Source organism: Amblyomma mixtum, chromosome 10, assembly GCF_055824585.1.
Source record: "Amblyomma mixtum isolate Tamu chromosome 10, ASM5582458v1, whole genome shotgun sequence".
Taxonomy (NCBI): Eukaryota; Metazoa; Arthropoda; class Arachnida; order Ixodida; family Ixodidae; genus Amblyomma; species Amblyomma mixtum.
Genome location: NC_143021.1, coordinates 153,646,069 through 153,670,176, shown reverse-complemented (window position 1 = coordinate 153,670,176; position 24,108 = coordinate 153,646,069). Strand labels below are relative to the sequence as shown.

The 24,108-nt window shown below is 48.4% G+C and overlaps 1 protein-coding gene across 1 annotated transcript in view; it reads right to left on the bottom strand.

Moving 5' to 3' along the window:
- The window catches only part of LOC149327412 (kunitz-type U19-barytoxin-Tl1a-like), a 35,078-nt gene extending 20,537 nt beyond the window's left edge, over positions 1-14,541 (bottom strand). The window contains exon 1 of the mRNA XM_089564868.1: positions 14,421-14,541. Coding sequence (XP_089420994.1) covers positions 14,421-14,541 — 121 coding nt within the window. The remainder of the gene's footprint in view (positions 1-14,420) is intronic.
- Positions 14,542-24,108: the final 9,567 nt, after the last annotated feature.

The window sequence follows — 24,108 nt, the reverse complement described above, 5'->3', positions numbered from 1 at the left end:
TGCTACGTTAACTAGTCCTACGAAATTAGTCTCAAGATCTCGATCCCCTGACCAAATTAAACGTGAGTGGAAAACGCAGTGCTATATGTAGACCAAACAACCGAGCTCTTATGGAATGTCATAGAAACTTCACAATCTTCCACAAGCGGCATCTCTACCCCAAGAAGCAATTAGCTCTTTTCCTCCGCAAAGTTCACATTAACAATTATCGCTCCACTAATCCCCTGCAACTTTTTATCAGATGATGCACATCACTTAGCAATCTCCCTGGAGGACAAGCAGATCCTATTATCACGCAGCGCTGAAAGTACCTACAATTAATTTCCTCACCCTCCCCGTTCCTCTTAGTAAGCTTGACTTTAATCAGAGCTCTCCGACAACCAAGAGTGATTAGCATAGCAAGCGCTCTTTTTCACTACGATTTAGAACCAGCCTCGAATCAAAATGTTTCCACGTCCACATCCTTCCCATCGTAGCACAAAACGTAAAAGGAGGAGAAAGGGTTCATTAAGTTTTAAGAGCTCCCGAGAGAAAATTGATGTACCGCTTTTGTGCAACCCTTTCACCTGCCACCATTTCTTTCGAAAACCTCAACTGCATCCGCTGCAGCTTTCAATTGCTAATAGCCTAATCCCATCCCGGATTCACGCGGACGTTCTCCAGTTGCCAACCCGAATGGTAGTTCAGCTACGAAAACAAGCAATAACTAACGAAATACTACGAGTGTAAGTTCAAATAGAAGATTGATGCATACCAATCGCTTCTGATGATTGCCCAGCGGAAACGCCGTAGAGAAAAAGCGTGAGCAGTGTGCAGAATGCCATGGCGCTAGGCTTGCGTTGCCAATGTACCTGGGTACTCTTTCCCTTTTATATATAAGCAAATCATACTCATGCAAGGTAAAGAGACCTCTGCCGCGAATAAAAAGAAGTCAGCTTAATAGGAAAGCCACAATAATTTCAAAACTGTAATAGAAGAAAAAATGCAGCACGAGGAAGAATAACACCGATTACATTGATCCTGTTGCGTTCTTTGTTCTGTTCTGAGAAACAAACATATGAAATGAATGCACAAAGACCACATCTCATCGACGACAATGAGAACTCTTCAAAAAAATTATTTCTATGGATAAGGTGATATCAGAGCTTTTCGTTGAATTTATGGGGCTGACTTAAATTACATCAAATCGCAAATCAAGTCACGTTTTTTGTTTTCAGCCCCTTCCTTCTTCGTCTCTCATATAGTAAGTAAGCTAAGCACATCGGTGATGTTAGGATGTTAAGACGCAAGCCTTGCTTGCTCCACTGAACTACAACCCTTATGTGTGCGTATGTGTGTGTTAATATTCGATGGCACTTATAAAAGACGGCGTCCTCAAGCAACCTGATGGTGGCGGTGAAATTAACATCAATCGCACCAGCTCGCTCGGGACTACTTGGATTCCACAATTCCCACCAGTGGAAACACCTGCAATAATACGCCAGTGGCGCAACGCTTAACCGCTGCACCATGGCTCCAAGAGTAGTATGAGCACCCCAAGGGTTCTGTGAATGTTAAATAGAGAAAGACTAATTGTGCATTTATGGTCATTAACCCATTAGCTCTCGCTTCATACTATTAAGGTGGAGCTTGGACCGTGGTACCGCGGGGACCGCCTTCATTAACCTACTGCGCAGATCAGAAGGGTTGCGGCACCGGCTACGTAGAGCCATTCAGAGGTAGAACTGCCAGCTGCGTGGCATCAGGTTATGTATCACCGCAGCGCTCAGCAACTGCGTTCACGCAGTGAGTGGGCGGGCTCACTCCTTTTTACGCGTAAGCAATGTGAAGTGTCTCTCCCGACTTTTTTTTTAATTACCGACTACTCCAACTCAGTTTCATGTGGTAACACACTATTTTCTGCGCACTCAGAAAACACTGGACAGCCGCAGATAGATGAAGGAATTGTTTAATAACAGCACTGAAGCCTTAACAGTATGACTGAAAGACTGTGCTCCTGGACTGACCTGCTTCCTCACAGGGACACATCCGAGGCAACAATTCATATTCCCAACCTTGCGTCCTAAACTTCACAGCCGGTGTTACACGGTGATTTCCAAAGCTGTCAGAAGTGCTTTTCCCTCGCTGACAACTAAGCTTATACGCAAATAGCACATGCTATTGGAGGTGTGCACAGGACACCTGGCCACTTCAGTATTTGCTTCACATTACAAGCGATTTCATTTAGTACCCCTCTTCTACACTAGAGGAATATAGCCATGTGAAAGAGTCAGCATTTCGCGCCTTTTAGATAAAAAGCGCCCTTTAGTTTTTTTGGTCTGTCGCGTACAATTTTTGTGAGTTCGCACTAATCCGATAGGTACAGACCGCGAAAAAAATCGTCCATTGTCTGTTGCGTGGCCTGTTTACACTTGGCCTCTCGCGAGCGCTCCCTACCACGGCACTGGCCGCTCATCGTCGTCCTCTACTTAGCACTAATCAGTGGTACTGACCCAAGCAAAATCGTCTCTTGCCATGCTCCAAACTCTCATATCAGCTGCCGACCATATGCTACTACCGACCGGCACTTGGAGCTGATCTTGGTGCCTGCTCACTCTGGGAACCCCGACAGCGAAGCTGCCAAGGATAATGCCCAAGGTCTTATTGACTGGGCGGATTCGGCGTCCGGTTCTTCATGGGAGCGCATGCACTCTTTCAGCGGGCTGATCCAGGCATATCGCTTCGAACCCCAGCTATACCCCACATCCACACCAATCACTTGACAATTACCACTAAATGAATAGCGCCGCCTTAGACCCACACTGTTCCCTCCCCCTGTTTTTTCTCCGGCATCCCCCAGGAAACTTACACCACCTCCTGTACCCAGTGCACCCACCCACACGCTACTCTTACCCACATTCTCCAAGAATGTCCTGCCGACTCTCCACCACGGGGCTCGGAGCACCTGACCACTTGGAGGAATGAGAGGTCCTACTGCGCTCGACAGACCTGGTCAGGCAGAAGATCGCCACTGACCGGGCCGCCCACTTCATGGAACTCCATGAACTGGTTTGGTTTGGTTTGGTTTATGGGGTTTAACGTTCCAAAGCGACTAAGGCTACGAGAGACGCCATAGTGGAGGGCTCCGGAAATTTCAACCACCTGGGGTTCTTTAACGTGCACTGACATCGCACAATACACGGGCCTCTAGAATTTCTCCTCCAAAGAAATTCCAGCCGCTGCGGCCGGGATCGGACCCGCGTCTTTTGGGTGAGCAGCCGAGCACCATAACCGCTGAGCCACCGCTGCGGCGGAACTCCATGAACTCGTGAACGTATAGTATAGTATTGTAGAGCGGGGACCCAGGGACCTCAGTGTCCGAAATCCCTTCTCATTAAAATTATTTCTCTTTCTCTCTTCTCTTGCGTGCCTGCATCTGGCCTAGCGCGAGCTCTCCGTGGCACGGCACTACCGGCTCACCATCATCTACTGATTAGCACGAATACCTGCTTCCGCACTGATTCGAACGCAGTCAACACCTTCTGTACTTATTCTTGAAGAACCTGTCGCCCGTTCTTCATTGCTCAGGGACGAAGAATGCGTAGGTGCGCATAATAGTTCGAAGTATCTTTACGAAACTTTTAACAACTTGCAGGTTGCTTACTGTAGACACAAGCATAGTTTCAGTAGAACCTGGTTCAGCCATCGGCACCCTAACCACAACGCTGCTTAGTCCCTCGTGGGTACGATGGGAGGAATGAAAAAAAAAAGACTAAAAACTCGCAGAGACACTTCAGACTCCTTATGTGTGAGAAGGCATACGCGCACCCGCTCATACTGGGAACGCAGTCGCCGCGCGGCGTGATGTAAGCCGATGCCAAGCAGTTGGAAAATTTACCTCTGCATGGCTCTATGTAGCCGCCGCCACACCCCTTCTGATCTGCGTGCTAACTTTGTGAATGCAGTCCCCACCCGACCGGGGCCCGCTGGGTGTGGCGCGATAGCTTGTGGGTTAATGTCACTATATGCATAATTGGTATCTCTTTACATAACACTTATAGATCTCTAGTAGTCCCCACACCATTCATGGCGCAGTGGTGCAGCGATTAAGCCGTGCGCCAGTGCACTGGGATGGCAGGTGCCGCCAACGGGCGAACTTGTGTGATCCAGGTTGCCACCTGCAAGGTTGTATGAGGACGCTATCTTTTATGAGTGCCATCAAGTGTCAACACAAACACTCGGACAGAGAGGCGGGTTTAGCTCAATGGAGCAAGTAAGGCTTACGTCTTAAAATAAAAGTGTCCTATCCCGCGTTACTAAGTAAAATGGGGTCCTCGTTTAGAAAGCAGGAGCGGTTACTTTGTCTGCTGGCCAGGCGCTGTCGAGCATAGCTCAGTTTTTTATTGGCTAAGAAAAGAGCATTTCCTTTTCCGGTAGCTACAGGAGCTACAGCTCATTTCACTTCCTCTCGATGGTCACCCTTATGAAAGTGCGTCCTACAATTTTTGCTATTAAGCAGCTCATGGCTGCCGTTTTATGCTCGTTATCTCCTGCTTGAGCGCTTTATATATTCGCAGTCTTAAACTGTATGGCGTTCTTAGCTGAGGCGACGATCCCTTGAGATGTCCATCTATCTTTTAAGCTGGTTTGGAATTCCTATTATCGAGGTAGTGCTGTTCACCGGTGCTATGGATATGTCTGCATTCGTCAAGGCCTACTTAGATTTTGTTAACGATGATCTATATTCCTTACAACTAGTTTTCTTTATATGAACTACACCTAGCAATTCTTTTCAACCGCCTGGCTTATTATACATGTCATATAACACTTTAATACACGTATATTTTCTACTATCGAGAATAATCGAAAAAGTTCCCTGTGAATATTTGCAACTTCCTAATTCACAAAATTAACAATGTCTAAAAGCTTTGCCAGTTCACGCATGGCGTACACTTCCACGCTTACCGGAGCTATGCTCTTAGCTTTCGTTTTATTTTGTTTTTTAGGTTTCCGTGAATAAATAGTTTCATTCGCAGATAATATAGCCGCAAAATGAGCCAGTACAAATAACAATACGCGCGGGCTACTTGCTACTACGGGTTACTACGTATTACTCCGCCGATGGCAGAGCGGCAAGCTTCCACGGAGCTGGCTGAAAGGCAATCCATGCGTTGGTCGACTCCTCACAGCGCATGCGGGGCATTTGAAAAATAAAGGCGGGAGCCGGACGTTATTCTAATTTAATTAGGGAAATCGGCCGCACATGGCAATAAATCAGGGCTCCTAAGAATGCTGGGATCGTGTAGATCGAGTTCCCGGGGCAAAAATATAAGTTCACATTTCTATTCAGTGCACCTTTAAGCTGACCGGTTGGCCCTCTAGGTCATATTACCTTGTGACTTCATCTAAGTCTTCCCTACATATTGTGAGGAAACTTACCACCATGGAAGATTGCAGGTAAATTAATGGCAGGTCTAGAGAGATTACTCGGGGAGAGCAATATAGGTCTCACAAACCCCGTTGGCGGCAGCAGCTACCTTCGTACGGAAGTGGCGCAGTGCTCAATCGCTGCTCCACTGCGCCAGGTGTGGTATCAGAACTCCCAGTGACCTATAAATGTGAAATCGAGAATGATGAATTCCGCTTATACGGGCAATAACCCATTAAAGCCTTCGCGTCATGCCCTTAAAGCACGAGCTTAAGTGTCGTGTCCACTTTTCATTCTGTGAACAGTTTATCATTTGGTGGCCGCTATAACAAAAGAGGTGAAGGCACTATCCGATATTAGTCATTACATGACAACACAGAATTCTTTATTATACGGACTGACTAGAGTTCGTATAGAATTCCTGCGAAGCTGTTAAAAAGCTTGTATTGCTCTGTTTCAAATTCACTACGCGTTCAAGTGGAAGGCTGCGTAAACGGTCTGGACAATCCATGTATTGCTATATTTATTTGTTTTATTGATGTGTGAGCATTACAGCCGGCACGTCGCGGCGAAATAACGAAGCCATACGTGAAGCCAAGAATTGAAGCACTGGGTATAAAATGCTGCCCACGGGATTGTGAGAAAACCAGCTCGGAGCAGGTCGCACCGAAGTTAATGGTGGGTCGCGAGAGGATGCCCCCGAAGAGCAACCTTTAAGACACAAGCCCCACGGATAGCAGCACCTGCCATCGCAGGCCAGTGGCGCATTGCTTAACCACATCACCGTCGTACCAGGAATGGTATGTGGGCTCCCAGAGATCAATGAATGTAAAGTAGAGAATGACCGATGTCGCGTCGTTAAAAGCAGAGGACGACTACAAAAATCCCAAGGACGAAAAAAAATGGAGCAAAAAGAAATCTGTTTTCCGTCATTGAGCGCAGTTCCTAAAGGCGACCGCTCACACATGTCGTGCTGCCGCGCAAGCAAGCGCCATTCAGATTTCTTCAGTTTTCTTTTAGAATTTTTCAGGAGGACACAGGGGCGCAATAAAAGACACGGACATAGAAGTAGACAGGGACGAGCGCTAAGAATACCTTCTTAGGCACTCTAGGGCAAAGGTTTTTTTTTTTGTAGTCGTGAAGCGTATGCTTGGCTTGAGTTGCCTTTCTTGTTTCTCGTTTAGCACAGAGTTCCTTTTAAGAGTGCGCTAAGCGTTACGAAGACCGGTGCGCGTCAAAGGTGATTGTCCAGTTTTATTTTCAAATTTTGATAACTGCCATCACACCCGTTATGAACGCTGTGGCGTGAGATATATGGGGAATCTCCTTATGGAATGGTATATTTGTACTTGCATGCAATGCGCGTTTCTAGTGTCCAGTGCCATAACCATCCCATATACGGCCTCACCCAGCTTTTGTCTTTCCTTTTCCGGTTTCAGATGTAGAACGGGAGCCGTGCTCCTATTATTGACGTTCCACCCTTACATATATATTGAATGTTTATTACGACTGATGCAGCCTAACAATGTTGCTGCACTGCACTGTGGTACAATCCAGAATTGTTACATATCCAAGCAATTATATGCAACTTGTCTAACCGATGACTCTGGATACCTCAGCAATACTGGGTGTCAAAATATAGGGGTTAAAACGTTCACGTAGCTGCAGTTTACTATTTCACTGATCAATATGGCTGATGTAAATTCTTTCTCATTACAAACTATATATTGCCCAATGATGTTTAATTTTTCCTTCCTGCTATCCTGATGCAGAATCTCTCTAAATGTTTTCAGGGCGATAATTCGGTGTTGTTTTAGGCACAAAGAGAATTTGTGCCGTTCAGTGAAAGTGGTATACAGGCCAACTAATCCGGCTTTTCTGCATTTATTTTCGCAAACTGTGGTCTCTCCGACGACAATAAAATTATCTCGAAATTAGTTACTTGCACAATTTAACTCTTCAGATGCAAGATACGTTCCATCTCGGCGATGCACGACACTAGAACGAATGCTACTCGCACAGGGTTTAAAGCCTAACATTAGAAATGGATTTCTTTTCAGTGCAAGAGCAGCGTTCAGCGACTGTTACACGCCAAGGTACAACCGTAGACAAGAAAAGAGACAGAAAACGCCCCCCCCCCCCCCTCTCCAAGTTTCGATCAATGCTACTTTGCGGGGTGGGCACCACATGACAAATAACTTCTGCCACTTCTGGTGTCGAGACCGCCGCAGCCGTCCTGTCTCTATACCACAAGTGCTTTGTCAGGGGGCGTTCCCACGCAAAGTGGCATTGGCCAGAACTTGTAGGGGTGTCCTAATTCTGTCCGTTATAGTGCTTGAATTTCACATTGCTGGCATTCGCGTTTAGGTCCGTCTTGATCTATGCGGCCACAGCATCTAATTGCTTCGCACTATGAATTGCTCTCGGTGCTCAAAAATACAGCGAGAATAGCTATTTTGCGATGCTCCACAACTTTCTGATTATTGTTTTTTATGCTACAGCAGCGTTAAGAATTTATTACTTATAACTAAAATAATGCACTAAAGATACTTGAACTGGCCAAGGACAGCGGGAAAAAAGATGGCAAATCTTATTGTTCCTCTAGGTGCCTTTGCATTCTGCATATTTTATTTATAAAAATAATTACGCCAATATTAGCAACAGGCTACACACACTTGACGCTCCTTATATCTGAGTAGCCAAATAAACAGCGTTGGCTTTGCGCCCTAGGTAGCACAAGTTAGATACTGCTTTGTTAAAATCCTGGAAAATGCAACGTGTGCGCGTCGGCACAACCGGATGACACTTTCTCATTTTCAAGACGTCACGCGTGGAAATGGTTGCAGAAGTTTAACGTGCTCTATTGTTCTGGCAGCAACGGTATAAATCCGTAGATGTACCGTGAGCGTCAGTAAAGCTCCGAAAAGAAGTTTCATTTGTGAACAGAAAAACAAAAAAAAATCACTTCTGCGTGAATCCTAACATAGCCTGATTTTTACTGCTTATGCGCCTTAGGTAGAAGGGGGTAATAAAACTTTTTTTTTTAAACACCAAGCGTCATTCCGTTTGTTTAGTTCTCAAAACACATCAACCGTTTCTGAGTAAATAGAAGAGCGACGCCAATTTCTAGCTAAATACTTCTAACAAAGCTCAGCGGCCGTCTCCTTTTTCTTGGAACACCTGTGCCCCAAACAGGTTATCGCTGCACTGGACTTCAAACTTGGGTATTGTGCTGCACTACTGTTTGTGACTCATCGATGCCTATTGAGCACCATCGATGCCTATTGTTGCACTTTTGCCCTACACGGGTATAGAGCAATTTCTCTTAATGCCCACTTTGCCGGTATTCCTTGTTTTTTAATGACAATGCAATGGATGTGTTAATTTTTGGGGGCGTCGTTCAATGACGTGTGCTGGCTCGCGTTGCAATAGCGGTGGATTATGTTTAATCTTACCTTATGCCAAGAATTCTTTACAATACAGCGTTAAGTAGACATTGGCAATATTGAAATTTTGAAAGCTGTTATCGCTCTTCCTAAAGGCCCGATACAAAACTCATATATGTAATACATTTTAAACATCTGGTCCAAATCACCCTAGAAGACCATAAAGGAGAACAAAATAACTGATAAAATCGCCAAGTATTTGCTTTTGTTGTCTCCCATCCCCGGTGTGTTCTACCTTCTGCCAAAATTACATAAGGAAAATATTGCAGGATGATCAATTATTTCCGGAATAGAAACCACGTCAGAAAAGAATTTCAGTTTTCTCGACAGCTTGATCAAAAACATTCCACCAACATTTTCTTCGTTTGTCAAAGATAAAACTCATTTTCTTTCTGATATAATTGATCTGTTCATTCCAGAAAACAGCACACTCCTTAACCTCGATGTCGTGTCTCAGTACACCAACATACCCCACTCGGATGGGACCAGGTCATTCGTTAACGCTTACAGAGGTTCCCAAGTGGAAATACCAGTGTATCGCACGACCCTTGAAACACTTGTGCGTTCGGTGCTGGAAATAAATAACTTTGAATTTGACGGCGACCACTATGTGCAAAGTAGTGTCAGACCAAAGGGCACGAAAGTAGGTCCTAATTATGCCAATATATTTATGGGCATTCTCGCAACCGAATACCTAAAGAGCTGTGTCTTCCGACCCCATTTTTACAGGAGCTTTATAGATGACATATTTCTTACGTGGTGCTATGGGGAAGAAGAGCTATTCAAACACATCGCTGACATTAACAATTCTCACAGAAGCATCTCTTTCTTCTACACCTACTCAACCTCTCCGCTCAGCTTTCTGGATGCCATAGTTCAGATCTCGCAAAACAAGCTTCTCACCTCCGTGGTTAGAAAACCAACGGACAGGCACCAATACTTGCATCTTGAAAGTAGCCATGAAAAAAATTTCAGGATAGGAATACCATATAGCCAGGCTCTAAGGTTTAAACGCATCTCCTCCCGTGAAAAGGACTTCTCTTTCAACTGAGAGACACTGCGCAAGGATTTGGTCCGACAACGCTACCCCAGGCTTAACATCGACGATGCCTTAGAAAAAGCTCCAGCACAAGACCGCCATACAATGATAAATAGTATCAATACTGCGCAGACAAACTTCCCAATTAATCTGATATTAACCTATCCTCCATAAGCACCGAATGCTAATGCTGTTCCCAGAAAGCATCAGAACATTCTCCTTCAGAGCGACAAAATGAAGCGCTTGCTTCCCGAACCACCCAGTGTCGCATTTCGGAGGGCAAGAATTATCAAAGATGCCGTAACCTCCTCGAAACTAGACAACGTGGAAGTCTCAGGGTGCACACCTTGCAATAAACCGCGCTGTAAACTCTGTCCAATGATCAATAAGGTCACAGAAGCTCGAAGCACAGCATCGTCTTTCTGATTCAAAATTCGAGATTTCAACTGTGACGCCAGAAACGTAGTCTACCTTCTCGAGAGCTGTGTGTGCTGTGCTCAGTGCATATTGCAAACTGAAACTCTTTTCTGATTGAGAATAAATTAGCCCAGAGCACACATACGATCACTGCGAGATGTCCTCCCGTTCAAGACACGTAACCACAAAAAGCCGTTCTTTCAGAAGGATCAAGGCCACCATACTGAAATCTGGCTTCCAGACACATTACGACAAAGAAGCCTGTGAATCATATCTAAAGCAGGATTTGCAGGGCATGCCCACACCATGTGATACGTTTCCGCAAACACTTGCCCACAGTGTGGACACTCGCCCGAAAGAGCCGAATTGAAATGTTTGAGCACTGCCGGGCACAGTACCGTGTTGGTGTAGAGGCGAAGCAGCCAACGCTCCTCTGCCTTATTGAGGCCTTTACAGGGGGGTGGGTATCGGCAGTGAGCGTTTTGATACAGGAGAGAGATCTCCCGAAAAGTAATAGCCGGATTAAAATCAGTAGCCGGATCAGGCGGCGAAAGAGGCGATGCCCGGTGGTTAAGCGCGCGGGCGGTAGTGTCCGCTACCTTATTTCCCTCTATCCCCGCATGTGCTGGGGCCCAGATGATGGTGCGCCGGGTTGGGAAATCCCGGTACTCACATCTATGTAAAATTTGGAAAGCACGATCTGGAATTTGGCCCTGTTCAAAATTGCGGCAAGCTTCTCTTGAGTCGGTGATAATGACTCGGGACGCTGGATCCGCAGCTGCAAGTGCGATAGCAACTTCCTCCGCGAATGTAATGTTGGGGGCACGGAAGGTGAGGCCCTGAACTGGGTTGTTTTGGTGGACAACGGCAGCCGTGTACCAACCCCCATGGTGTGGACCTGCCGCGTCCGTGTAAAATACCCCTGATCGAGCACCATACTGCTTGGAAGTGGTTAAGCAGGGATTCTGTGACGCTCTTCTCTCATGTGTATTCATCGCGTTATTATCGTTTAGTTGTTGCCGATCGCAGCGTTTGGGTAAACTCTGTTTCTTTGGACATAATTTCACACTCTAACTGTATTTTGATTCTTTGTGCCTCTCTATTATTTCGAGAGTCATTTGTATTTATTCTAATATTGCTGTTGTGTTGTAGCTAAGCGGTGCTCCCTGGAATGAAATTTGTCTTTTTGATAAACTTTCTAACGCACTGGCGCTGTCTTCAACTTCATTTGTTGGCTTCTATGCATTTCCGCACATCTCCCCTGTTAAAAAATGCTACAAGAGTGACACAATTTAGAGTGTATTCTGTGTATTTATGTCACCTCTGCGTGTGTGTGTGTTTACTTTTATTGCTTCTTTCAGTCATCGCACCGCCATTTTTTGTCGTTATTATTTTTTTTTCCACTCATGTAAAGGAGCCTCTCCATGTGGTGCTTATATGCGAACCTCAACTGGTTGTGGGGGCTCACGTGCCACCGTGTGGAGATACTTAGCGCAGCACAGGTACCTGTGCGTCCTCGTGCTATATTCTGGAGTCGCGCACGGCCACACAGACCCTGATGGGTCGCGACCAAAGAGCAGGTAGAAGGGAGAGTAGCCGGTGGTATCATGGCGTGTGGAATTGTAGGCTAGCGTCACGAAAGGTAAACTGACGTTGCAGTCACGATGGTGGTCTCAGACATACATAGACAGCGTTTCTATCAGGGCGCGGATAAGGCGCTCAGTAAGGCCGTTGGTCTGAGGGTGGTAGGCGATTGTGAGCTTGTGGCGGATAGAGGAGGAGCAAAGTAGGTCGTGGACCACTTTAGAAAGAAAGCAGAGGCCGCGACCCGTAAGCAGTTTACGAGGAGCGCCATGAAGTAGCCCGACGTCATGGAGAGGAAAGTCGGCAACATCGGGCACAGCTGGTAGGGATAGCGCGCGTGATAGCGTACCCGGCAGAGTAATCGGTCGCAGCGGCAATCCGCTTGTTCCCAGAAGTTGATGGGGGGAACGGACTCAGCAGGTTGGGCCCAACATAGAAAAATGGGTCAGTCGAAATGTCCATTGACTAAAATTAGCCACTAGGCCGATGTGAGGGTGTTTTGCGGCGCTGACATTGCTCGCAAGTAGCAACATACCCGCGGAGAGAGCGGTAAAAGCAAGGCCAGAAGAACCGCCTGGGCACGGTGTGGTACGTGCGTAACACGCAAGACGCCCTGCAGCAAAAGCCTCATGAAGTTGGGCAAGTACTGTGGTGCGGAGTTGGGTCGGGAAGAAGAGCAAGAGGTCGGTGCCATCTGGGTGCTTATTGCATCGTTGCAGAGTATCGTGACGCAGCACGAACAGGCGCAGAGCAGGATCGGGAGCGTTGAGCAGGAGCGTCTCAGAGGCAAAGCAGGAGCGTCGCAGAGACCGAAAGACATAGCTATGAATTGGTACAGGCCATCGGGGGTGAAAAAGGAAGTCTACTCACGATCCCGTTCGTCAACAGCAGTTTGCCAGTAGTCTGAATAGAGATCAATAGAAGAAAATTAGCTGGTGCCATGTAGACAATCGAGGCCGTCATCAATTCTCGGAAGAGGTTAGACGTCTTTCTTTGTTACTTGATTAAGATGGCGATAGTCGGCATAGAAGCGCCACCTGCCATCATTCTTTCTGACCAACACCACAGGAGATGCCCATGGGCTGCTAGAATAATCGATAATGTTGTTCTCTGGCATCTTGTCTACCACTGTCTGGATGGCATGGCGCTCAGGAAGAGACACACGATAAGGCCTGCGATTGTGCAGGCATCACCCGTATATATGCGATGGGTCAGGACAGTAGTTTGGCCAAGAGGACGATTCCCGAAATCGAAGGCATCGCTGTAGGAAGCTAAAAGGGCGCAGAGGGTGTTGGCATGGTCAGGTGGCAAACCCGCTGCGATCATTATAGAAGTAGGGCCCGGGTGCGAAGCGGCCGATCGAGGACGAGCGTGGAGACCAGAGTTAGGCTCAGCTGTGAGAGCAGGAACCGTGTATTCGGCCAAAGGAACCAGTTAGCGAGTGCGATGCCACGGGGTAAACATTGGGGAGAGAGACTGAAGTTCAAAATCGGAAGGTAGGTGTGGTTGCCGTTGACGATCAGGACTGTGTGTGGAAGGATGACGTTACGCTGAAGGACAACGTCCTTGATTTGGTACATGACGTACGCACCATCAGGAATGGCGAGAAACTGGGACATTGGGACATAGACTGCCGCGTCGAGCGGCAGGAGTATAAATTCAGCGGCAAGTAAGCGGGACGGCTTGGTATCAGCGCTTTAAGAGCAGCGCGGCAAGTCTAAAGGCAGACAGCGAGTAGAGCAATCAGTTAGCGTCGCGTGCGTCGTTAAAAAGTCGCGGCCGAGGATCACAACGGAGGGGGGGGGGGCGGGGGGGGGGGGGGGCAATGGTCGAGGACAGTAAACAGGACCGATGTAGTACGGCCGGCAATACAAACACGCGCAGTGCGAAGTCCAACAACGGTCGCAGCACTTCAGTCGGCGACACGAACGGCTGAGGAAGTGGCAGGTGTCCCAACGTTCTTTAGGTGACGGCGAAATGAGGAGCTCAGGTCTGAAATTTGGGCACCCGAGTCAATCAGAGGGGTGATTGGGGCACCGTCCACCAAGATATATAGAAGGTTGCCGTGAGGATCACGGGTCAGGAGAGGATTTTCTGGCCGGATCAACAATACAGCGTCATCTCAGGGAGGTGGGTTGGTTATTTTTCCGAGTGAGAGCCAGCTTGCGGTGAACGGTAGCATCGGATCGCAGGTGATGGCGAGCGGCTGGACCTCCGCGGGGTCGGAGTGTTGAAGGCGTGTCGAAACTCAGCACGGGAAGACATCTGGCGTGGTTCGCATACGGCACGACGATCATAATTAGAACTAGGTCCGTAGTCGGCAGGACGATCGTAAGTAGAGCGAAGATGAGGCGGTGAAACCAACGGCAGCGGCAGTAGCGGGAAATGTGGCTGGCATGCGAACAGGTGAAGCAGGTTGGACGGTCGTCCGAGGTGACCTAATTCGAAGGATTCCGGTAGCGGTAACGTGGCAGTATGGTCGGAGTCGGTGAAGCAGCAGCAACCAGTGAAGTGATGGTTTGCAAACAGGGCGACCCAGAGGGCAGGCCACAATTGAGGACCACGTTCACAAACTCCTGGCGAACGACGGCCTGGACCAGCGCAATCGTATCGTAGGCCGGCGTGGGGGCGAAGGTGACAGGAGTCATAGCCACCATTTCTCTGCGCACAATTCGGGTCAATTTGGCAGGACGGGACGGCTGTTGCAGTGTTGGCAGGTCTTCGCAGGAGGATGTCGCCGCCGTGTTGGAAAGGTGGTCGAAACGAGAAGCAATACGGCGGTGTTCTGCTTGCTCGAACTACCGGTATACCTGGAGGTCAGAGTCGACCAGTGGACAATCGTTGCGCAGGAAAAGGTTGACAGCGTCATCAGCGATCCCCTTTAGGATGTGACCCGCCTTGACGATCTCTGACATGGCGCTATCTACTTTACAGCACAGAGCGAGGACGCCCTAGATGTAGGGGAGGTTTTACTGTGTAGCCGACTGAGATCGAGATGCAAGGTCTTTTTTTTCGCCAAGCTTGCGTCCAATTGGCTTGGCAAGTAAGTCCCGGATCTTTTCTTTAGAGTTATCCCAAGAGGTTAGGCCTTCCTCATGCGTCTCAAAGCAGACACGCATCGTATTCGCCAATAGAAAATCACGCCAGCAAGCATAAGGGTCTTGTCCCAGAGGTTGTGCTTACTCACACGCTCATACATGGCGAGCCAGTATTCGATATCGACGTCATCGGTGCCACAAAAGGTGCCAAGGTTGCGAGTGTGCGCCACGACAATGGTCGGCGCTGGTGGTGACGCTGCGGCCGGAGGTTGTTGGACGGCATAATGATGGCTTGAAGCTGACGTCCGCTGCAGAGGTCCAGGCCAGGGTCCAAGTGTGAGCCGCCCACCTCCATCAAATATTACTTGGGTTTAGCACAGCAGCAGACGCCACAGGCCGCAGTCAGAAGGCACACCAAACAAAGTCACCCCAATCATTAGCTTCAACGTCCTCCTCACCGTCTATGCACCATAAAAATATGACCAGGGTTTACTGAGATTTCGAATTGGGGCGGTTCTTAATAACAGTGGTACAAGATTGTTCCAGACAAGTATTAATAGGGCTTGGAAAAAGACAGCTATAATGCGCCTGAATTAAATCCCGAAATGAGAGAAATCCAAAATGTGGTGCAAAAATGGAACTCACGCGCACACACGCCTGGTGACTGACACTCCAGAAAGATGTTCAGTGGCCGCACTGCAGTCGTAAGTTCATTGTCCGGGGTATGTAGTACCTTGCAAAAAACACATTTTGTTATACGAAAAACACTTGGTTTAATTGGGTTAAGGCAGATAGTAAACCGGATCCATGATTGAAAGAGTGGTTGGCTAGTCTAGGTCTCCCGAAATCAAACTTCAGCGCTGCAACTAACTGCAAGAGGGACATGGGTCTACGACACTGGAGTAGGGTTGTTCCCTATTGTTGGAGGCACCTGTAATGTTTCCAAAAAATGGTGGGTGTGACATTCTTTTGAACAGTCATCTGCATGTCTTGCGAAAGGTGCGAAGAATGGTGGAGGAAATAAACGAAGGAGCGTGCCAGAAAGCCCTCTACCCATTTGTTCCCTAGCTTGTGGCGAAGAAAATGGAAGCGCCTTGAGTCATCGCGCTGAAATGCACTTACTGACTCATCATTACATGGCAGGAGAGGTGTAAATAATAGTAATAATAATAATATTAATAGGTAGCAGATGCCTGAAAAAGAGAAATCAAAGCTGGGTTTCGTTGGCTTCCCCAGGAAAAAGTTTAAGTTTTACAAGGCAGGCAATTCACAGTGAAATATTTCTTCGCTCCGGCCGGGGCTAGATATATAAACGCTTAAAAGCATATGAAGGCCTTCCTGACGTTTTCATTTGAGGTCAGTTTTGATCAGAGTGGGAAAACTTCCTAATTTATATGTAATTGCCACTACACAACAATCTCCGTCAAGCGGAGGTGGCAAGCTGGCGCCGAACCTATAGTAACAGTTTGCCCGTCTTGGAATTATGCACACATTGGGCCCCACGCACCACTCCGTAATTTCTCTTTTTGTTTCCCATATTCGACCTTCTAGCATTCTACATGGCAATACCCCGATCCTCCTGGAGTGCCTCCCATACCCCCCCACCGTCGTTCCAGGAAAAAGCCTTCCGGTGTAGCACAAATAGAGAGGGATCACCAGTACGTCCTTACCGTCATTGCCACCCAAACATAGCTACTTAAATAGGTTTCTGGCGTAACTGGTCCGCCCTTCTTATCTTTATCTTTCCTCGTAAAGAAATCGTTCTGGTTTTTGGTTTAGGGGGTTTAATGTCGCAAAGCAACTTACGGTATGAAGAACGCCGTAGTTGAGGGCTCGGGATAATTTCGGCCACCTGGAGTTTATTTATTAACATGCCCTGACAGTAGGCAGTTTTCAGGCCTCTAGCATTTCGCCTTCGTCCAAATGCGACCACCGTGGCCTGGATCAAACCCGCGTCTTTTGGTTCAGCAGAGAGCACCAGAAGCACTGGGCCACCACGGCGGCTTTATTCTCCTTGTTTTGCTGACTAGTATCTATAGGGGTTGGGAAGAGCCGAAAGTCGCAGTCCAGAAAGATGTGAGTGGCTACACTCAGGGCAGAGCACAAAGCATAAAATGCATGCTTACACGCGCGCACATCGAAGGAATTCCCTTGGTTATTCTGTAGCATGCTGTTCCCTGATAGAAAAAGGTTTCATCATTTTATAGATGCTTCCATTCGTTGAAAGGAGGACAAGCGGCTCACAGACACCGCGAATCCGCTTCATTGCTAACCTAAAAGTGACCATGGACTACTACTCAAGCTGTTCAAGAAAGGCTTTAGAAATCTGCGAGCCAGAACGTAATTCCGGGGACTGTCCGTGAAGTAGCACGATCAGGAAATCCTGGGTGTGTGTGAACCTAGGTAAAACATCGGTATTTTTAGCCGAAGGCATATTGAAGGGTGGATGAAAAGAAAGCAATGTGGCAGGCATAGCCAAGAGCCTCTGTTCGGTGTGCCCACGATGGAACCAATAGGTTTGATTTATGGGGTTTAACGTCCCAAAGTGAATCAGGTTATGAGGCACGCCGTACTGAAAGGCCCCAGAATTTTCGACCACTGGAGTTCTTTAGCGTGCACTGATATTGCACAGTACACGGGCCTCTAGCATTTCGCCTCCTTCGAAATTTGCCCGCCGCGGCCGGGGTCGAACCCTATTGAAGATTTTGTAGCCACTCATTCGTTCAAAGTATGGCAACTAATAGGATAACAGCGCGATCTCTATGATCTTAGGATATTCTTATTGTTACGTAGTGGTGACTGCAGTCCGTCCCGCTAGAAGGAAGATAGCGAGAATGGCTTCCAAGCAGAATCTTTTTTTGGGCTGACTTGCACGCGCAAATAACTGAATGACTCGGGGGCAGCAGAGCAAAAGGCCTGCTCGGCGGTCGTGGAACAGAATGCCCGCAACTCTCGGCAGTGCTTAATTTAAAACGGATGTCGAACTTTCGAGATAACGCGCTCAAAGTTACTGGAATATTCTGCAACAACGTAAAACCCGCTCCGCCTGGATGCGATTAATCGACATAAATCTGGTCGCGTCTTGCATAACAAACATAGCGTTAAAGCGGCGTGCCGGCAGCTTTGAATAGTGAACAAACACCGCACAGATTCACGGCACTACGCCTCACAAAGAAGCATCCACCAATGCTTTAAAACATAAGGCGCCTACGAACAATTTCATGGATTGTGCAAAAATAAACACCGAGTGTGGAAACACAGCTTCCTTTAGCGCACATAATAGGGCTTTAGACGCACGAAATATACAACTTCAGGTATTGCGCGGCGTCGGTGGGATGCAGTCATTTTTTCAGAGACGACTTTATAGTCCAGCTCAGCTAGCCGACGAAGAACCCTGTACGGGCCGAAATAGCGGCTGAAAGCTTTTCACTAAATACGCAGCAGCGAATCGGCGCCCAAACCCACTGTTGGTGTCCTGGCTTGCATTCCGTGTTGCGCCTTCGTAGCTTGCAGCGTTTGGCGTCGGTCCGCTGCTGAGCTTTGATCATTAATCGGACAAGTCTTCGGGCTTCTTCTGGGCGTTGAAGGTAGGGGGCGACGTTATCTTCTTCACTAACGGTGGCCGACATGACGTTTAGCGCGGTCGTGGCCTCCCTGCCATAGACGAGCCTAAAAGGTGCCATCTGGGGGGTCTCCAGTACAGGGGTGTTGTGACCAAGACTACTTAAGGCGGGATGACGTCCGATGATTTCGGCTTCGATATACACGGCGAGCATATCGGCGACGGTTTTGTTGAGGCGCTCGGTCACTCCGTTGGTCTGTGGAAGGTACGCAGCTGTCCGTCGCTGCTGGTTTGGCTGTAACAAAAGGTGCCTTGCGTCAGTTGCACCATGAATACTGTTCCTCTGTCCGTGATGAGCACATCGGAGGCGCAGTGCCGTAGGGGAATGCAGTGCACGAAAAATTTGGCGTCTTTTCATGCTTTTCTGTTTGGTGCGTTTTTGGCTTGGCGTCGCTGTTCAGGTAGTCGATGGCTATGATGATCCACTTATTTTCAGACGTTGGAAAGGACCAAGCAAGACATTGCCGATCTGCTGAAAGGGCCCTGAGGGTTTCAATGGGGTTCAGAAATCCTGCTGGTCGGGTGAGAGGGGTCTTTCGTAGCTGACAATCTCGACAGGTTCTCACATATAAGCTCTCACATATGTGACATCGGCAGACAGCCGGGGCCAATAATACTTGTCTTGAATGCGGCAGAGGGTGCAAGAAAACCCGTGATGTCCAGCTGCTGGGTTACTGTGTGAAGCCTGAAGAACTGCGTGCAGGCGTGAAGGTACAAGAAGGAGGTGGGATGTTTTGTTTGCACAATCCTCGTACGAGCTAAGCGGAGGTGAGGAAACGTTGCCTTCCTACTATTCGATGAGGGCTTTAGGTCAAGGTCCGAGCGTTGCTGCTGTGGAAAAGAGCTGGAGCCTCCGTCCAGTGGTGGTGCATTTACTGGGGCTCGTAACAAGCAATCGGAGAAAGAGTGCTTACGTTTGAACTTGCAAACGACCGGGGCGTTAAACTCCTGGAGGTGGAGGGATGCTTGAATTTTGAAAGCCAGCACAGATTCCGCTGACCGCTGCCCACGTTGGCGGTCGTCACTGCAGGTAGGGGTGGAATTTCGACGTAGCCTAGATTATGGCAAGGCATTCGTTCTCATTTGTCGAATAGTTATCCCCGGCCCTGGACAGGTAACGGCTAACGTATGCCATTATTTCTCCAGTCCGTCGGTTTTCTGAACGACGACGGTGGCTAGACCCGCTTACTTTCGTGGGCATGAATTTCAGCCTCAGCGCTTTCACCACAGTGTGCGAGGATGGGTAGGGACTGTAAACGACGCTGAAACTCCTTGAAGGATTCAGCGTGCGGCGCTTCCGATTTAAATGGCGCGTGTGCCTTTGTCAGTTGGGTCAGAGGCTCGTTGAAACGCGATAAGTTCGTAACAAATCGTCGGTAATACGCGCACAGTCCAGTCCGCAGAGTCTGCGCACAGCTTTCTTATCGCCCGGCGGTCGGAATAGTTCGATAGCAGCTCTTTTCTGCGGGTCTGGGCGTACTCCCTTCTTGCTAACCATAAGCCATAAATAAACCAGCAGTTCCTATCTGATTCCGCTATCCTGAACGAAATTTTTTGTGCCAACTTCCTGATGTTCCAGTTTGCAGCCAACACAGCATTTTTAAACGGATGGCCTCGTAGCACACGTCTGATAGTGTACACAGAGCGATCGACACGTGCGGGTCATTGTTGGCAGGTCTTCCACTGCCCTTGTTTTATGCTTTGCCATTCGCACCCATTTTCACCCTGTGAGTGTCATCAAAGCCTCTAGCCATCAAAACAAGATTTCACTTTTCCTTGTTCTCGTGCACCGGCTGTTTTTACAAGGTAGCATTAAGACTCTCCTTCTGCAGAAAACTGGCTTCGCGTCGTCGACGTTGCGACCGAAAGATCCCCGGAGAAGCAACAAGGTGGGCAATACAGGTCACGGGACCTTTTGGGATTATCACAACCTGCGCAGCCGATTTTGAGCAAACTAACCGCAGCGGCAGGCGACAGTTATCTTAATAATTGGTCCCTCGGGAAGCGCAACCTGGGTCGCACAAGCCCCACTGGTGGCAGCTCCTGCTATTACAAGGCAGTGCCGCGTGGGTTAACTGCTGCACCGCTGTGCCTAGGATGGCTTGATGACTCGCAGGAATCTGTGTGTGTAACGTCTCCCGTGACAAATTACGCATATATGGTCATTATTAATTCAGTACGCTGTGCGCGTTCTACCCTTCAGGCGAGCTTAAGTGGCCCTCCAATATCTGCATGTTCAGTGACGGACTCCGCAGTCCCTCCCGGCAATGCTTTGACTTCTACACGTGCATCGACCCGTTAGTCTTTCTTTTGTCGTTCTTCACATTTTAGCATATTCGTGTTCCACACCACTACCGCATAGTCGTTTGTAGTTTCTTGACCTCAATGGTCCGATTCATTCCCTTGCACATGCGCTTCTGTTGCCTTATTCTTTCATTCAGCTTCACCCTTTGCACGGCTTATCTTCGTGGCTGCAGGTGCCGAGGTTTTCAACTCGAATTCCTGCTCGCATTTCATCCTACTGCTGCTCCTCATGAGTCAACGGTTCATAGTCCTGCTTTGTGAATCCGCCGTTTCGAATGAAAGCGGCGTACCCGACCAACTCGACCTCCCTTCTTTGAACCTTCGTTCTACGGCGGCTGTCTCTTTTCTTCCGGTCTGCAGCTCCCTCTCATTCTGTGACATCTTCGGAGACGATCGTATGCGGGCTCATTATCCCTCCCATTCTTCTCTCCATGTCGCACTGCCTGCAAAGATATCCGGACTCATTGTCTCGCTCGTCTGTCTGGCTCTAGACTTTGAACTCTCCACTACAATTTTCGCTCTGTCTGCCATTCTTTCGTACGCATGGACAGAATACGTTCACACACAATTTACCCACAGCAGCAAAGTTGAGGCAAAGAAAAACTGCCACGAGTTTGCCACGCATGAACACGTGGGTCAACACATGCACAATCGCACGCACAGAGCTCTTACAGAAAAAAAAAAAACATGAAGTATCATGTAGGGTAGACAACTGGTATCCAGAGACGAAATTATTAATTACCGATACAGCGTGTCACAGTAGAAAAAACCGGCCGCACTGGCACAAAATCTCCATGCATTCTGCTGACATCCGTTATCTGACAACGCTAAACTACGAAAAAAAAAGGCTGTGGCTAGAGTTCCGTCCAGACGGAACTACAATTTGCGCTAGAGTTCCGTCTAGACGGAACTATAACTTGCGCTAAAGTTCCGTCCAGACGGAACTGCATATAGCGATGGGGTTCCGTCCAGACGGAACTATATCTGACACCGTATAGTTCCGTCCGCCATTATCTTCCACAAGAGTTATGTCAAGACGGAATTAAAGCTGGCGTTAGGGATCTGGAAACCAGTTTGCTTGCCGAGTTTGCTTGCAAGTCCATTTAAAAAAGTGGCAATCCTGTTCCGCCTAATGTGTGACAGGATATTCTGCTGCATCATTTTATTTTCCAAGCAGTCATTGAGAAATGGCAATAGATCGAGTTTTGGCTTGGGTTTGTTGGCGTGTTTGCATAATGCTTGTTGACCGTTTGTGTACGTCTTAGTCTTTTTCACACTACGTCATCTTGCAGCACAAATAGCGACAGGGCTTCACATACTTTGCGAAGAGTTTCTACACTCTGCTTCTAACAGTGTCATTTTCCCGATCCTGCATGCATGCACGGAAGTTATACCTTCGAGGATGTAACTAAACTCAGTACGCGGACAGATATTTTGGTGCCGTATACATGCGTAGAGAGAACATCTGGACACATCTTTGTCAACTGGTTATTCCAGAGGCAAAGAAATGCTTTATGTGGGTAGAAGTCACCCATTTTGTGTGGTATGTACCGTAAGGACCTTACACAGTTTTAGTTTTACGTACGTAGAGCCTTCACGCATGTAAACGTGAGCAGTCTACGTAGCGCACGCTCGTGTCGCTAGGATGTAGTGCCGCGCCATCTAGTACAGATAAAGAAAACTAATTTTGCTTAGTCCAGCTGCTTGGAGCGGAGCCAGGCCAAGCCACAGTGCGGGCGGTAAACACTTTCCCTCTTTCTTCTCACAAATGTTGAGCGATTTCATTCCACCGAACTGTCTGTTGCCTGTTATCATCAAAGAGATTGCATTCGTTCACGTCCCGCATCATATTTAAATCATCGGTTTTCGAGAAGCGAAGGCGCGCTGGTGTCCCACTCATGTTAACGACGTCTGCGTGTGGAGCCAAAACGTGCACTGTTTTGTTTTTCCCGCTGACTATGCTGAGGGTCTCGCGATTTCCCGCGAGGTTCTGAGCTTCGCGCGGTCTCGCGAGACCGTCGGCACACTCGTTGCTATGACGACCACAAACGCTTCTCCGTCAGGCTTGGAAGCTGCTGAAACGGATTTCTATCTGGAAAACAGAAGCTAGTTCTCACCTAAAACTTCATGCGAGAGCAAGAATGGACCAACTGAAGGCATATACAGCAATTTACAGCACGATAACCCGTCGAGGCATTAGCGACGAAGCTGTTATCGTTGTGAAGCGGGCGGGCAGGGCGCCGCCATCTTGCCAACGCCACGTACGCAAGCAAGTGAAGACCGCAACGCAAAGATCCGAATCTCACGTATACGTCCGTGCGACCCACACAGACACTTCATGTTCTGCGCATGAGCACTGGTGACACGAAATGCTTTACTTACGTGAAGCTTGTGTGTACGTGAAACTAAAACGGTCTTTTGTATGGACGGAACTCTAGCTGCAGTAATTATTCCGTCTGGACGGAACTGCAGCAGCAGCAAATGTTCCGTCTGGACGGAACGCTAGACACTCCGAAAAAAAAACAGAGAACTCCTTCATTTGGGGCTGCGATGTCGCACTCGACGGAACATCGATACTAAGAAAGATAAAGGAAATGAAATGGGGTTTCTGCACAAATGGTACAGGGCGTGGTGTTCACGGCAGGCGACACAAAACGGCGAGCAGAACGGTGGGCAGCGCAGGAGACGGCCAGTCCAAACCAAGCGAGCTCGTGCAGCGCGGCGGCACTTCGTCTTTTATCGACGCTTCGTCATCGTCGGCGCTCTGGCAGCGATCGGCCTAGGCGGATCAGGCGCGGCCGTCGTGGTTCGCTACAATTACCATGGGAACGAAGAGGAGCCACCCTGGCGACCTTTGGCGAGGGCAAGAGGAGCGGGTTGTAGTAAGTGTTCAGGCGGCTGACGTGGACGGTTTCCCGGCCGCGATGGCGCAGGTCCGAAGAGGGGTTGAGCGGCTCCACGACGTAATTGACTGGCGACGTTGGTAATTTTGTTGAGGCGGCGGTAATCGACACAAAATCTGATTGAACCATCTTTCTTCTTGACAAGTACCACCGGCGACGGCCAAGGGCTGTGAGACGGACGGATGACACCACGGTGCGCAATCTATCACGGCGTTATTTTTTGATAGGAAGTCCCACCCCAGAATTACGTCGTGGGAACAAGACGGCAGGAGCACGAACTCAACACTGTACAAAATGTCGGCAATGACAACCCGCGCTGTGCATGCGGCCAAAGGTGCGATCCTCTCT